The following is a 14,237-nucleotide window of genomic DNA, read 5'->3' on the forward strand; positions in this document are numbered from 1 at the left end:
AGAACTGAAGGTCATTTTCTGTGGACTACAATGCTTATAGTCTGAGTAAAAGCACATTATTCATCATTTAGCATGAACATGTGACAACAAGCAAGAAAATCTGTGCCTATATTATTAAAAAAAAAAAAAAAAAGCATCCCAAACATGTGACCCCAAAACAAGTAAGACATGGAACTGTGGATCCAGAGAAGGGCATCAAAGATGATCAAAGGTCTGGAGCACCATCTTATAAAGGAAGGTTGAGGGAGCTGAGCTTATTCTTCTTGTAGAAGAGAAAGCTCCAGAGACACTGTAGCATTCCAGTACGTAAACTGAACTTATAAACAGGAGGGAAACTGACTTTTTATATGGTCTGATATTGATAGGACAAGGGGGAATGATTTTTAAAAAAATAAATTATGTTTTATATGTCTAAAAAAAAAATCATGTGTTCAATTAATCTTAAATTAAAAGAGAGAAGATTTAGGTGAGATATTAGGAGGAAATTTCTACTCAGGATGGTAAGGCACTGGAACAGTCTATCTAGAGAAGATGTGAGTGTCACATCCCTGGAGGTGTTCATGGCCATGTTGCATGGGGCCCTGGGCAACCTCAGCTGGTGGGTAGCAACCCTCCCATCATTAAGGACTCTTCCAACCTAGGCCATTCTAAAATTTTAACTCTTTGCTCTACAATTTTCCCTACATGGAGAATGAAAGAGCAATTAAATATCTGATCTTAGCCATATTGCTTAGTATTCCACCAGAATGAAACCAAGTACTAAAGAGGTGAACTCAAAATAAGTATTATTTTAACCCAGAAATATATTTACAGGAATTAACTTCCCTTTTTTCTCCCTAGCTTGCAGAAAAAAAAAATCTGTATAGCTAGTCTGCATCTCCTTTAATGCTCTTTTACTACACAACCTTGAGGAAGTCATGAGTAACCAGCTTACAAGGGAGACTAAGTATTAAGAGAAGCCACAAAGCATGTAAAACAGAACCTTTCAGGTAGTTAGGGACCTTCAACTTTCTGACTAAATCTCCTTTCCCCTGTGGTAATAGGGCAATAGGGTTTTTGTTCCAGGCTTATTGTCTCCTTCCTCATGATTTCCTAACATGTTCTTCCTTCAACACTAGTCATAGAATTAGAGATTATCTTGAAAGAAACCCACAAGGATCATTGAGTCCAACTCCTAGTTCCACACAGGACCACACAAAATTCAAACCCTGCATCTGAGAGTGTTGTCCAAACACTCCTTGAACTCCATCAGGCTTAGTGCAAGGACCACTTACTTCCCTGGGGAGCCTGTTCCATGCCCACCTCCCTCTGGTGAAGAACTTTTTTCTAATTTCCAGCCTAACCCTCCCCTGACACAACTCCATGCCATTCCTTTGGGTTCACTGTCACCAGAAAGCAGAGCTCAGTGCTGCTACTCTACTCCCTGTGAGGAGCTGTAGGCCTCCATGAGACCTCCTATCAGCCTCCTCTTCTCTGAGATAAGCAAACAAAACAACCTCAGCTATTCATGATGTTCTGCTTCTGTTTCTAGTTCCTGTCCCTGACTATGCCTACTATTGCTAGTATCACAGAGCTTTCCCAGTTACTGTCATTATGTTAACCTCTTTACCTATTACAGCTTTTCTCTCTCCAGTGTTCCTCATGTGTATTTACTATGTAAGCTATTCAGGATAAGATTATTTACAGCCTAACACAATGGATCTCAGTCATAGGTCATTTTTTAGGCTATTGTAATGATCAGTTAAAAATAATAAGGCTTCAGTTGTTAGTGTCCACAATGTTTCATTGATTGTGAATAGCATGGAATTTGAAGTTAGCTAACTTTTATGTTCTTTTTATGTATGACAGGGCTATCTTTTTATTTATTGTTGTTTTTTAAGTTCTATTTTTATTATGAAATTTGCTGGCACAGCAGATGTTGTCAATAATTCTGTAAATTGCCTAAGGCTGTTTATATCGTAAACTATGGGTGGATTATCAGATGATGAAAATAGACAACTCTAATGAGAAAATGCTTAGAAATAAGTGAAATGTGAAATCTCCTGCCAATCTTTTTTATTCTTTTGTTTGTTGTTGTTGTTTTCTTTCTGTTCAGCACGAATTATCAAAACAAAACAGTGGTGTGAAATGCTGCCATGTTTAGAAGGAGAAGGCTGTGATTTGCTAATCAATAAATCAGGCTGGACCTGTACACAACCAGGAGGTCGGATAAAGACAACCACGGTAAATCACTTTTCTATATTGTTTCTTTTTTACTGTGTTTCATTGAAAAACAATTTTTTTAATTATTTTTTTATATTATAATATAAATATATAATTTTTTTAATAATTGCTTTTCAGTACAGATTTGTTGCCTTATAATTAAGCTGTGGGTCCAAATGTTTTTATTGAAATGCCTGGAAGTGCTATCACCAAGACAGGGAAAAATGTAAAATGCCCCTAAGAATGAAAATTATGTCAAGGTTTTCTTATAAGGGATTGGTGGTTTTACTAACGTGCATTCAGGCTGAAAATGGTTTCTCATTTCTTCGCTGTATGAAAATTTTCTTATGCTGAGGATATAAAACTGAACACATGTTCTAGCAGATCAGAAAGAAAGCTTTCACTAGCAAGTGAGGAGGAAATATTTTTGCTACTCCCACCACAATGGAAAAACCTTTGCACAGACAGATCTTTGGTTTTCAGTGAGGCAGTAACTGGGCAGCATAGAAAACCTAGTAAAAAATAAAATAAAATAAAAACAAAAAATAAAAACACCTTTTTGGTCCTAGTTTGTTGATAGAATCTTCAGATTTCTGATTTGGTGTCTTGGGGCATATGCTTGCAGTGAAGCTGATAGTGTGTATGACAGTGATAGTTTCTAGAGTCTGTAATATACCAAATATTTCTACAAAATGTTCTCAAATGTCAATAATTCTATGACTTCAGAAATGGAAAAAATCTTGATAGTTATAATAGAGAAACATTCTGATAGCTAGCTAGACCTTGTGAAATGATTTTTCCCCTATAAACATTTTTTAGATTTACAGGGAGCTTGAGTGTAATTTAAATAAGAACCATTTCAAGAATATTTTGTGTTAGAAGTACTTATTAGTGAGGACTAAATTAATGCCTATCAACCCCTGCACAATTTCTCTGTCTGAACAGGAGACAGACAGCAGTAGAAAGCCTCTTATAGCTTTAGAATATCTGTATTTTGAAAAACTAACATTTTTTTCTTCTATAAAAGGAATGAACAGTTGATGGAACTTTAGAAGTTATATGTAAAAGAAAGTCTATGAATTGTGATTACTGTTTTGATGCACCTGTTTTTGCTAGACAAAATTTTCATTGTGGACAGGGCTACAAAACAGTCTCTGAGGTCTTACTTAAATATTGTTTGCCTATAGCTATTTTGAATTCAAGTTACATAAGCATGTCCAAAAAAAAAAAAAAAAATTTCTTTCTTTCTTTTTTTTTTTTTTTTTTTGGTCTAAACATTAATATGAGCTTCTAATAGCAAGGATTTCTGATATAACTTTGTCATACTAAAAGTATTATCTTAAATCTTGTTAATGCAGGGGTGTTTTCTGTACTTGAGGTAAGCTGAAAACCTATGTACCATGACACATTATCAGCTGTCATTATAGTTCTTTATTTGATGTTTTATGCTAATGGAATGGCTGAATAATGCAAAGTAAGCTGAGGATCTATCCTTCAGTATCTATCTTTAATAAAGTGATTGAGATAACCTTTCAGATTTAACATCAGAAGCTTGATTCTAAGCTCTTACTTGTCTGTATAGCTCTTAAATACTATTGACACGAATTGAATGACTCATGATTTTGATTAACATAAATGAAATTATAATCATGCCCCATCTCAGTTAAATAATGGCTGAGGAAAGTATAATATTATCAAGCAGATTCTCCCCCACATGGAGACATTGTTGTCCTTGGTGAGGAAAGACTCTGCAGAGAGCCAACTGTAGAAAGGCTCTGAGCATAAGCCCTCATCTAACACTGAGCAGCCTTCAACAGTTGGTATCACACATGCAGACACACAACAAACACACAGTATTTTTCAGTCAAGGCAGACTAGCTCTCAGAATGTTTAAAGAAGCTCTGAATACAGAATGGGAAGGAAAGTAAAACCAACCAGCAGCAAAACCATGAAGCTGCAAGCCATAATGCAGTATTAATAAAATTACATGTTAACAAATGTTCATTTGTTCTCTAGACGCTTCATTGAAGGTTATGGAAAGCTCTGGACAATGGTAATAGGCATGGAAACTATCTCTTATGATAACTCTTGGAAGTGCTTGACTGAGATTTAAAAGAAGATAAATTTTCTAGCAGAAACATCATGAGACCTTTTTTCTAGCAGTATTCTTAGGTCAAAAGCTACTGAAGCAGTCAAGTATTTTCTATTTCTGCTTGGAATATACATCTGAGTTACCAGTCCCACAGTGGCATTTAATTATAATGGGGAGGATTAACAGTGTGCAAAGAAGGGACAGGAAAATGGTCACCAGGAAGTATGGGGAAATTCATGTCCAAACATGTTAAATGAATTATTATACATCATTTATATTGTTAAGTAGACACAATTCTTAACCACATTTTCAGTGGTAGCTACATTATATCCTTAATTATATCCTAACAGTTTTGTTAACTCACATTTGTTAATCTAATATTTGCAGGCCTTTTCTAAATATATTAATCAGTATCATGAAGATGTTTAGCACTAGGTCTTACATTGTCATGGTGATGATAAATCATATTGCAGAGAGATCTCTGGTAAATGCTGAAGACAGTCATTTGCTACTGTGCTGATGCCAGGACAGTATTGAACTCTGATGGACTGAGACCAGCTGTTGTGATAATACCAGCTGATTTGATTACAGATAGTTCTGTGTAACTTTTGAATAACTGAGTTTAGAAGAAGCACGTGAAATTATAGAATGGTGAAGATTCTGTCTAGGGCATGATTTCCCTATGTGAGGGAAATCTCCCCGTATGTGAGAATACAACCTAGGACTTCTATTTAAATATGATTTTTACCAAAACAAGGATGAAATAGTTTTCATTTTCTTGAGATATATTTAATGTTTAACGTTTTTTCCTATGAATTTACCAAACAAATAGGGTAAGAAAATACTCTTTTCTCCAAAGTATAAATGCAAATTCTTTAAACTGCTACTTTATGTTTGTGTCAAAATTCTGTAGACTTTCTATGAAGAGCCAGATTTTTTTCACTGCATGGCACTTTTTGTAATTACCTCTGGAAATATTGCAGCAAAATCAGAATTCTCTCCTTACATGGGCAGGAGTGTTTTATACCCATTTCGTGCTCACTTTGCACAGCTATAAATGACTACACAAGGTGCAAGGCAAAGGAGAAACAAACTCAAAGTATATTCTAAATGGATCTGGATGTCACTTCTGCCCTGTCATCCTATCTACAAGGTGTGAATGAACTAAGGATTTTTCATCTGCTAAGAGGCTTTTAGAATAGAGGATTGTCCGGGCTAACTGCCAATCTATATATTAAGCAGCTGATACAAGGAAACAATATGGCAACTTGTAAAATAAGGTAGCAAGAGAATACTACAGAATTGTTAGCACTTTCAACATACTAAGTACTTTCATGTGAAAAATGTCCTTACAGTCACTTTAATACTTCCTACCTTAAAAAGTTCTTCCCCTTTTGCTATTCTCACTACTATTTCAATTCCTATTTTTTTAAAAGACGGTACATTATATTTTAAAATAGTATGTAGAATCAATAGTACCATAAAGATGTGATAATTATTATATTTTTTCAGATGTTGTTGAGAAGCTTATCCATTTTATAGGTCAAGTTAAAAAAAAAAAAAAATCTTGCCAGTGTATAAATGATTCAGAATGTATCGGCTTTACAGGGGAGATTAATTTTAGCAGCAAAGTGTATATATGTTGTCAATGATCCATCACTACCTAATTGTTACTTAATTAATTCCTTCTTCTACATGATGTGATTTCAATGCGTGGAGCTTAACAGAACATTCATGTGCCAATTCCTCAGTAGCTAACCTTTTAAAACCTTTGCGATTGTACTGCTAAATTAGCTGGAGTGGGAAATTAAAGAGTATGAAGAAGCTAAGAGAGAGCTCACAGTGGATAAAAGGTGTAATTACTCTGACATGGAGCTCAGTGCTTAGCTAGTAAAATTTACTAAGGATCTAGTTTCACCAAGGGACGTGACTTTCTTAATAGAGTTTACTTACACACAGAGCAACTTAGCATTCCTCGCCATTAATATAAATGACAAGCTGGCTGGGTTGGAATGGCAATTTGTTCTTTACTCTGAGAAATACGACAGCAGTTTTTATTGGCTGCAACTTAAATCAAGATTTTTGTAAAGCCTTATCATACGCAGATGTATGATAATGGTAAATCAGTGACAATATACTGGTTTTCTTTTCATCATTGACTTATGAGCAATTTGTTCTTGTTCATACCATTACATTCTAAGTAGATAAGTACATATATGTTACATACTTGTAACATACTTGAGAATTTACTTTTTTTTAGACTGAAGACCAGCTGGAAATGTCCTGAGGCCATGGTCTAGTGGTCTGAGCTTGGGACTGGGAGCCAGAAACTCCTGAGCTCTAATCCCGGCTCTGACAGTGACTTCCTCTGTGGCCTTGGGTAAGTCACTGAACCTCTCTGCCTCAGTTTACCCAGCAGTAAAAATAAGATTAACAATCCTTAGCTACCTATCTTAGTGAATTTGGAGATCTGAATTGATATTTTAAGAGCTTTAGAAATTCAGAGTTTCTTCAAAATGAAAGTACTGTTATTTATGTCCTTAATGGTGATATTCATGTTTTTGTTAGATACTCATATAACTCTAGCTTTACTGTACTTAGCTTCACTGACATTCCAGCTCTGAGTGTTTCTAAATGTGCATTTCACATCTCCACAGCTCAGCTGATTGTATTTGGTTAAGCTGTTTTTGGAAGTTTGTTGACATCTCACCAGTTGTAGTTCTGTTTCATTCTAGAACATAATACCCACCAAAATAAGCTTTCAGACAGTACTGAAATTATAGCAGTGGGATGATGCAAGCATTCATGCCATGCCAAATTAGGTTTCTCTCTTTTCCCTTGATGGTCAGCTTATGAAACGGATGCATTAGACCCACTTGTCAGGAGGTCATCTACCGAGTTCTCACACAGTTCTAATTGTAGGCAGGAACACTAAATATGGGCCAAAATTAGAGAGTTCATTTTTCAGGAAGCTGTTTTATCCCTTCATATCAGTCCAATGAAAGTTTTTAGAAACAAGAAGGAAGTACTGATCCTGAATTTTCTATCATCCATGTCCAAGACTGTTGGGGAATCAGAATCTTGGGCTAAATTTAACCTATGACACCAGGAGTACATACATCCTGACTTCAAAGTCCGTATACATGCACCGTAGTGAGTAGCAGTGTCTTTTTGTTATCTTTTCTTCAGTTGTGGACAAATCATAGAATCATTTGAGTTGAAAAGGATCTTGTAAGGTCAGAATCTTGAAGTCCCCTGAGGGTTTGAGGGCAGAGGGGGTGTCATGTGCATGTGTATCCAGTTTGATGAGCTTTTTGAGCAGGTGGCCATATTTCAAGAGGAAATCACTAGGCAGAGAAGTAACCAGAGAGAGACTGATGCATGATATTGTGCAGTGACACGGGCAGACCGATAGCCCTGTCTGAGGTCTCTGGAAGAGGAAGAAGATAAACAAGCTTCCAGCCCTGAGGAGATAGATGACAAAAATACACAAGGTGAGGAGACTGTATGCTCCTCTCTGCTAGGAGCAGAAAGAAGAGCCTCCTCCTTGACCATGAAATGCCTATAAGCAACAGATACGAAGCTCTGGGGATACAAAGAGAAAAAGGTCTGGATAAAGGTCTGTGAAGGGGGACAACTACAGTAAGGACAGAAGTCAGAACCAGTGGTGCCAAAAAAAGACAATGTCTTAGTCACTGGGGGGCACTGAGGCAGTCAGTTGCTGCCTGGATAATCTCTCTAGAGAGGTTTGCTGCCTGCTTGGGGCCTGCATTCAAGACATCAGAAAGAGGCTGATGGGTATGATACTTTCTGTTCCTTCTCTTTCAAGCTTGGTCACAAGAGGCCGCAACTAGGACACTACAAAATATTAAAAAAGATTTTATGTCCCTTGGGAAGATGTCATAGCAATTGGAAGCACAGGTGGTGTTCTCCTTGATCCTGCTGGTTGGTGACTGGGATCCAGGCAGAAGGAGGAGAACAGATCAGTTAAATGAAGGTTGCGTGTCTGGTGTTATTCTCAGGGTTTTGGGTATTATGATCTTGAACAGACTTTAAAGAGACTGGATGTGTCGACACTGGATGGGATGCACCTAACCAGGATGTGTGGCCTGAGAAGAATATTAAAATGCCATCTGAATATTAGAGATGGGATTAGGAAAGCCAAGGTACAGATGAAACTGAACTTGGCAAGGTACGTGAAAAATAACAAGAAAGGAATTCCACAAGTAGGCTGGTTAGAAAAAGACCAAAGAGAGTCTACCCCCTTCTGATAAATGAGAAGGGAGAAGTGGCTTCAAAAGACATGGAGAAGGCTGAGGTACTCAGTGAGTTCTTTGCCTCAGTCTTCACTGGTACTCAGGCTTCCTAAACCTTCAGGCAAGAGTCTAGGGAGCAAAAATCCCTCCCACTGTAACAGCAAAAAAAAGTCCAAGACCTCCTGATAAGACTGAATGTGTGCAAGTCTATGGGGTCAGATAGTATGCATCCCATGAAGGAACTGGGTGAATTGATTGCCAAGGCACTCTCCATCATGTCTGAGAAATCATGACTGTCAGAGACAAAGTCCTTTGTGGCTGGGAAAAAGGAAAATATTGCTTCCATTTTTTAAGAAAGGGAGAAAGAGTACCCAGGGAACTACAGACCAGTGAGCCTCACATCTGTGCCTGGAAAAATCATGGAAAAGATCATCCTCAGAAGCTATGTTAAGGCACATGTGAGAAGAAGACATGATCCAAGACAGTCAGGATGGCTTCACCAAGAACAGATCATGCCTGACCAACATAGTGACCTTCAATGATGAAGTGATAATTTTGGTGGACAAAGGAAGGCCAATTGATGTCTACCTGGACTTGTGCAAGTCCATTAACATGGTCTCACACCATATCTTTATTTCTAAATTAGAGAGAGAAGGATCTGAAGGGTGGACTGTTGAATTGGTTGAATGGTCAAAGCCAGAGAGTTGTGGTCAATGGCTCTATGTCCAGGTGAAAACCAGTCAAAAGCTGTGTCCCACAGGGGACCCTTGGGATCAGTGCTCTTCAGCATCTTTATCAACAACATGAACAGTGGGATCAAGTGTACCCTCAGGAAGTTTGTTAATGACACTAAGGTGAGTGGTACAGATGATATGACAGAAAGGATGCCATCCAGAGGGGCATGAACAGGCTTGAAAAGTGGGCACACAAGAATCTAATGTGGTTCAGCAAGACCAAGTGCAAGGTGTTGCACTTGGGTCAGAGCAGTCCCAGATATGTATACAGACTGGGAGAATACTTATTGAAAGAGACCCTGCAGCAGAGGACTTACAGGTTCTGGTGGATGAAAATCACAGAATCAAAGACTTGTAGGGACAGGAAGGGACCTCCATAGATCATTGAATCCAGTCCCAAAAAAGCTGAATGTGAGTCAGCAGTGTGTGCTTGCAGCCTGGAAAGCCAGCCGTATTCTGGGCTCCATCAGGACAGGTGTGGCCAGCAGGGTGAGGGAGGTGTTTGTCACCCTCTACTTTGCATCCAGGTCTGGGGCACCCAATACAAGAAAGATGTGGAGCAATTGGAGCAGGTTGAGAGGAGGGCCATAAACGTGATCAAGGGACTGCAGCACTACTCTTATGCAGGAAAGTGTTGGGAGTTGGGCTCATTCAATTTAGAGAAGAGGCTCTGGGGGACCTCACTGCAGCCTTCAGATACTTGAGGGGAGCTTATAAACAGGAATAGGACTGACTTCACACGTCCTGATAGTGATGGAACAAGGGGGAATGGCTTGAAACGAAAAGAGGGGAGAATCACTTAAATGTTAGGAGCAAAACTTTTACCAGTATGGTGAGGCACTGGAACAGATTGCCCAGAGAAGTTGTGAATATCCCATCCCCAGAGGTGTTTGAAGACAGATTGGACAGCCTGATCTAGTTGTTGGCAACCATCCTATGGCCATACCACCAACATCTGCCTCTGACACTGTGGGCTGACATCATAAAATAGAAGGCATTACTTTCAGAGCAGCCCTCATAAAATATACAGTATGGTTAATGTATACAAGTTATAAAACTTTTATTTTATTTTACTTTTTAATTAAACCATATAACAAGGCAAAAAAAAACATAGAACTGTGGGATATTTGACTTTGTTTTTGTAAAACTAATAAATCAGTCTGGTTTGATGGTGGTGGTTGTAATGTGTACTGAGCTCTCCAGGTGTTTGCCAGAGTTTTTTGATGAAATTTTATTCTTCCTGTGCTTCATCCTTGAAAGCAGTTGTTCACATACATACATACTGCCAAAAGCGATGACACGAATAAGATGTGACTGTGAAGTGAGGGATAGCTCTCTCTTGTAAGGGAGGGCTTACAAAAGTCTGGTAAAGACATGATCAAATTGTGGATTGCAACTCTATTCATTCCATTTGAAAATCTGCATGTAGAGTATTTATGCTGACTGAAAATGGAGTTACAAATAAACCAAAAAAAAATGATTATTTGTTGGCAATCTTGAAAGTTGTTCTCAAACTCCAATTTTTTTGCTGTTCACAGGACTGTGTTCAGCTTATCTATAAAAATCCATAAACTTATTTGCCATAATTTGAGCTGGCACTGCACTGCAACCTGTGCCCTTGTTTCAGCCCAGATGGGGTTACTAGCATACAGGTGTTTGGTCGGTGCTGAGGGACTGGGCTGTTCAGCAAGGGCCATCACCCTGATGGTGCAGGGCAGGGTGTGGCTACAGTGTGAGCTGTGCCTGCAGGGCTGCTGGCTGCAAATTGGATATGCCTGCAAAAACTCTAGACATCTGAAGTGTTAAAGTATATGCAAAGCTTTACAAATTGTATTTCAATGAATACCTAAATTTCTACCTGGGTCTTGATTTAAAAAACAAACAAACAAACAAAAAACTCTTGAAATTATTTTTGTGTCCCTTTGCAATGCATCATGGTTAGATTCATAGTTTAGTGGGCAATATTGGTGGTAAGTGGCCAGTTGGACTAGGTGATCTTACAGGTCTTCTCCGACCTTAATTATTCTATGATTCTATGATCAGTAAAAATTATCTAATTATATGGAGATAATTGTTCAAGTATGCTTCATGATAAACAGGCATTTGTCTGAATGTTCTGATTTTTTGCTTGAATATGAGCAAATCAATTCTCATTTAATAGGTGATTGCAAGGAGAAACTATTTGAGGAAACAGTCCTGACAATTGTTTTTACAGTTTCATGATTCACTTTAAGTAGCACAACACATGGTAAAAAGTTATTCAGTAGATCTCATACGCTGTGTAGTTGAACTGAAGAAGACAAGAGGATACATGATACATGTGGAAGAAAGAAACAGATTTTATAGTGTAAGTGGGGAAGAAATCTGTTAACCACTCAGTACAGAACTTGAGTATATAGACTAAATTGTGTTTTAAATGAGAATGTAGTGGAATACTATGAAACTTGGAAACTGGTATGTCCCCTTGACATCAGAAACTTAAAATTATGTTAAAAACATTACACACCTATTTCTTATAGTGAGAATGTTCATAGTACAAGTCTTGGATAAGCATTTTAAACAGCTTCATCTTCTATTTTTGAACGTTCCTTTTTAAAAATATTTCCCAAAATTTCTGTTAAATCACACAAGCTAGAAATTTTGGAGTGAACAAAACAAACAGTGAATACAGAAAAATTAAATAGATGTGATAGCATAGGGCTTTCAATAATTTCTTTGACACATTATTTCCTAAAATCATGCTTGAAAATTAATTCAGATAGTCCTGTCACATTGAAAACTACCATTTCAACAAGAAACTGATGGAGGACCTGCGAACAGCACATAATAGCAGTTAGCAGGAGTGTATTGATCTAGGTCGAGGTGGCCCAGGAGGTGAGAGATTTGTGAAAGGTCTAATTTGATTTTATTAAGAATGGTTTCAAAAGCATAAAAGATGTTAAGCTCTCAAGTGTTATTGAAAATCTGCGGAAGGTAGCACATAACAGACATTTCTGTTTTTCTGTATTCCCCTGCACTATTTCCATTAAGCATTTGGAACAGAGCTCCAGTCCTTAGTAGTAGTATGTCTGCACATAAGTTTCTTTATGTTGGGGGCAGACCTAAAGGATAGCCTTGACTGTTTTTCAGTCTAATTAACTCCTGTCTGTAAGACCTTGTTCTCACCTATTCCCTTTGTTCTCATGCATACATGAGCATGCTAGGGCGCACAGGAAGGCAGTGCAGCTCACAGCGTCATGATAATGTGAGAGCCCTAGGTTTAAGCTTTTCATGCTTTCATTAGAGTCTGATTACATACCTGAGACCAGAATTGGAAGTGAGCAAGATTATCTGATGCTTGATCCAAATCAAACCAGGCAGTGAAGATGGTCAGTAAAATCAAAAGCAAAATGTAGGGAAATAGGACCTTTGTCTTTCAAATGACAGTACAGATTCATGGTAGAATAAACTAATCTAATTCCAGACTGCAGTGGTATCATCCTCCCATCCCATTCTGTCTTGTACATGCCTGACCTCTCTATTTGGGCAAGCAGTAAGTGCTTGTGGAAATGGCTGGAACACCCAAATAGTAATCAGTTTTTACCAGGTGAATTTTCAGTGATATCAGCTCCCAAATACAGTCCTGCAGATTAATGCAGATACAGAGCAGATTACCCAGAATAACCCAGAGGCAGAAAAGTTTGAGTTATCATGGCCCAAAAGCTCTGGGATGTGCCTTCCTTTATTTATGTAGCTCCAATATCTGTTGAACTATCAACAACTGCTGCAGGATATCTAGATACTTATTTTTTCCACTAATGTTGTTATTCTTACCCATTTACACTTAACAAAGAATTCTGGAGCTGCCCATGAGGTGCAAACAAAGCATATGAAATACACTGATGTACACTTTCAGGGAAAAAGATGCTTGAAAGCCCATGTTCTACATTGTAAAGAATGCTTTACTGTTCTGAAGTGAGGATTTTAAAGGTAGCCTCTCTACTACTATTCCCCACTTACACTGAAGTATATATAAACACACACATCACAATTCATGTCTGAATAATGTGATGACAGGATGATTTCTGAAGAAATATTTAATTCTACTAATAGACAATGGGCAGATTTAGGTACAGTAAAGAAAGATGGATTTCATGTAAGAGTTAAGGATATTTCCTTACAGAAATAATTTTGGTAGCTAGAAAAGGAAAAAGGTGTTGCAATGGAGAGACTCTTGTAGGAACATAACTGAGACCTAGCTGGACATGTGATAATACAGCACAAAAAAAAATTGCAAAGAACCAAGGAGTCGTAAAAATATAGGGAGTGTTGAGGGTGACCAGACTGGTAGGTGAGGGAAAGGCTGTCAATGTAGCCTACCTAGACTTCAGCAAAGCCTTTGACAGTATTCTCCTGAGGAAACTGGCTACCCGTGCCCTGGACAGGTATACCCTTCTTTGGGTAAGGAGCTGGCTAGAGGGCCATGCCAAATGGGTAGTGGTTAATGGAGTTAAGTCCAACTGGTGACCTGTTTCAAGTGGTGTCCCCCAGGGGTCAGTACTGGGGCCCATCTTGTTTAATATCCTTATTTTTGACCTAGATGAAGGGATTGAGTGTACCCTCAGTAAGTTTGCAGATGACACCGAGCTGGGAGGTGGTGTCGATCTGCCTGAGGGTAGGGAGGCCCTTCAGAGGAATCTAGATAAGCTGGATCACTGGGCTGAGGTGAATGAGATGAGGTTCAACCAGGTCAAATGCCAGGTCCTGCACTTTGGCCACAATAACCCCATGCAGTGCTACAGGCTTGGGGATGAGTGGCTGGATGACTATGAAGAGAAAAGGGACCTGGGGGTGTTGGTTGGTGGTTGGCTGAACATGAGCCAACAGTGTCTGTCCTGCATTAGAAATAGCGTGGCCAGCAGGAGCAGGGAGGTAATCATCCCCCTGTACTCAGCACTGGTGAGGCCACACCTT

General features: G+C 38.5%; 1 protein-coding gene across 5 annotated transcripts in view; it reads left to right on the forward strand.

Moving 5' to 3' along the window:
- The window catches only part of FAM19A5 (family with sequence similarity 19 member A5, C-C motif chemokine like), a 421,841-nt gene that overhangs the window by 334,037 nt on the left and 73,567 nt on the right, over positions 1–14,237 (forward strand). For 3 of the 5 annotated variants that reach the window (XR_005841186.2, XM_015275813.4, XM_025153804.3), the window contains exon 3: positions 2,096–2,223. Coding sequence is in view for 2 of the 5 variants with exons in the window: in XM_015275813.4 (XP_015131299.1) it covers positions 2,096–2,223 (128 nt within the window). In the remaining 3 variants the exon portion in view is untranslated. Of the gene's footprint in view, positions 1–2,095; positions 2,224–6,554; positions 6,675–14,237 lie in introns of all 5 variants that reach the window. The other 2 variants (XR_005841183.2, XR_005841187.2) reach the window with 1 other exon arrangement.

This window comes from Gallus gallus, chromosome 1, assembly GCF_016699485.2.
Source record: "Gallus gallus isolate bGalGal1 chromosome 1, bGalGal1.mat.broiler.GRCg7b, whole genome shotgun sequence".
NCBI classification, from domain to species: domain Eukaryota; kingdom Metazoa; phylum Chordata; class Aves; order Galliformes; family Phasianidae; genus Gallus; species Gallus gallus.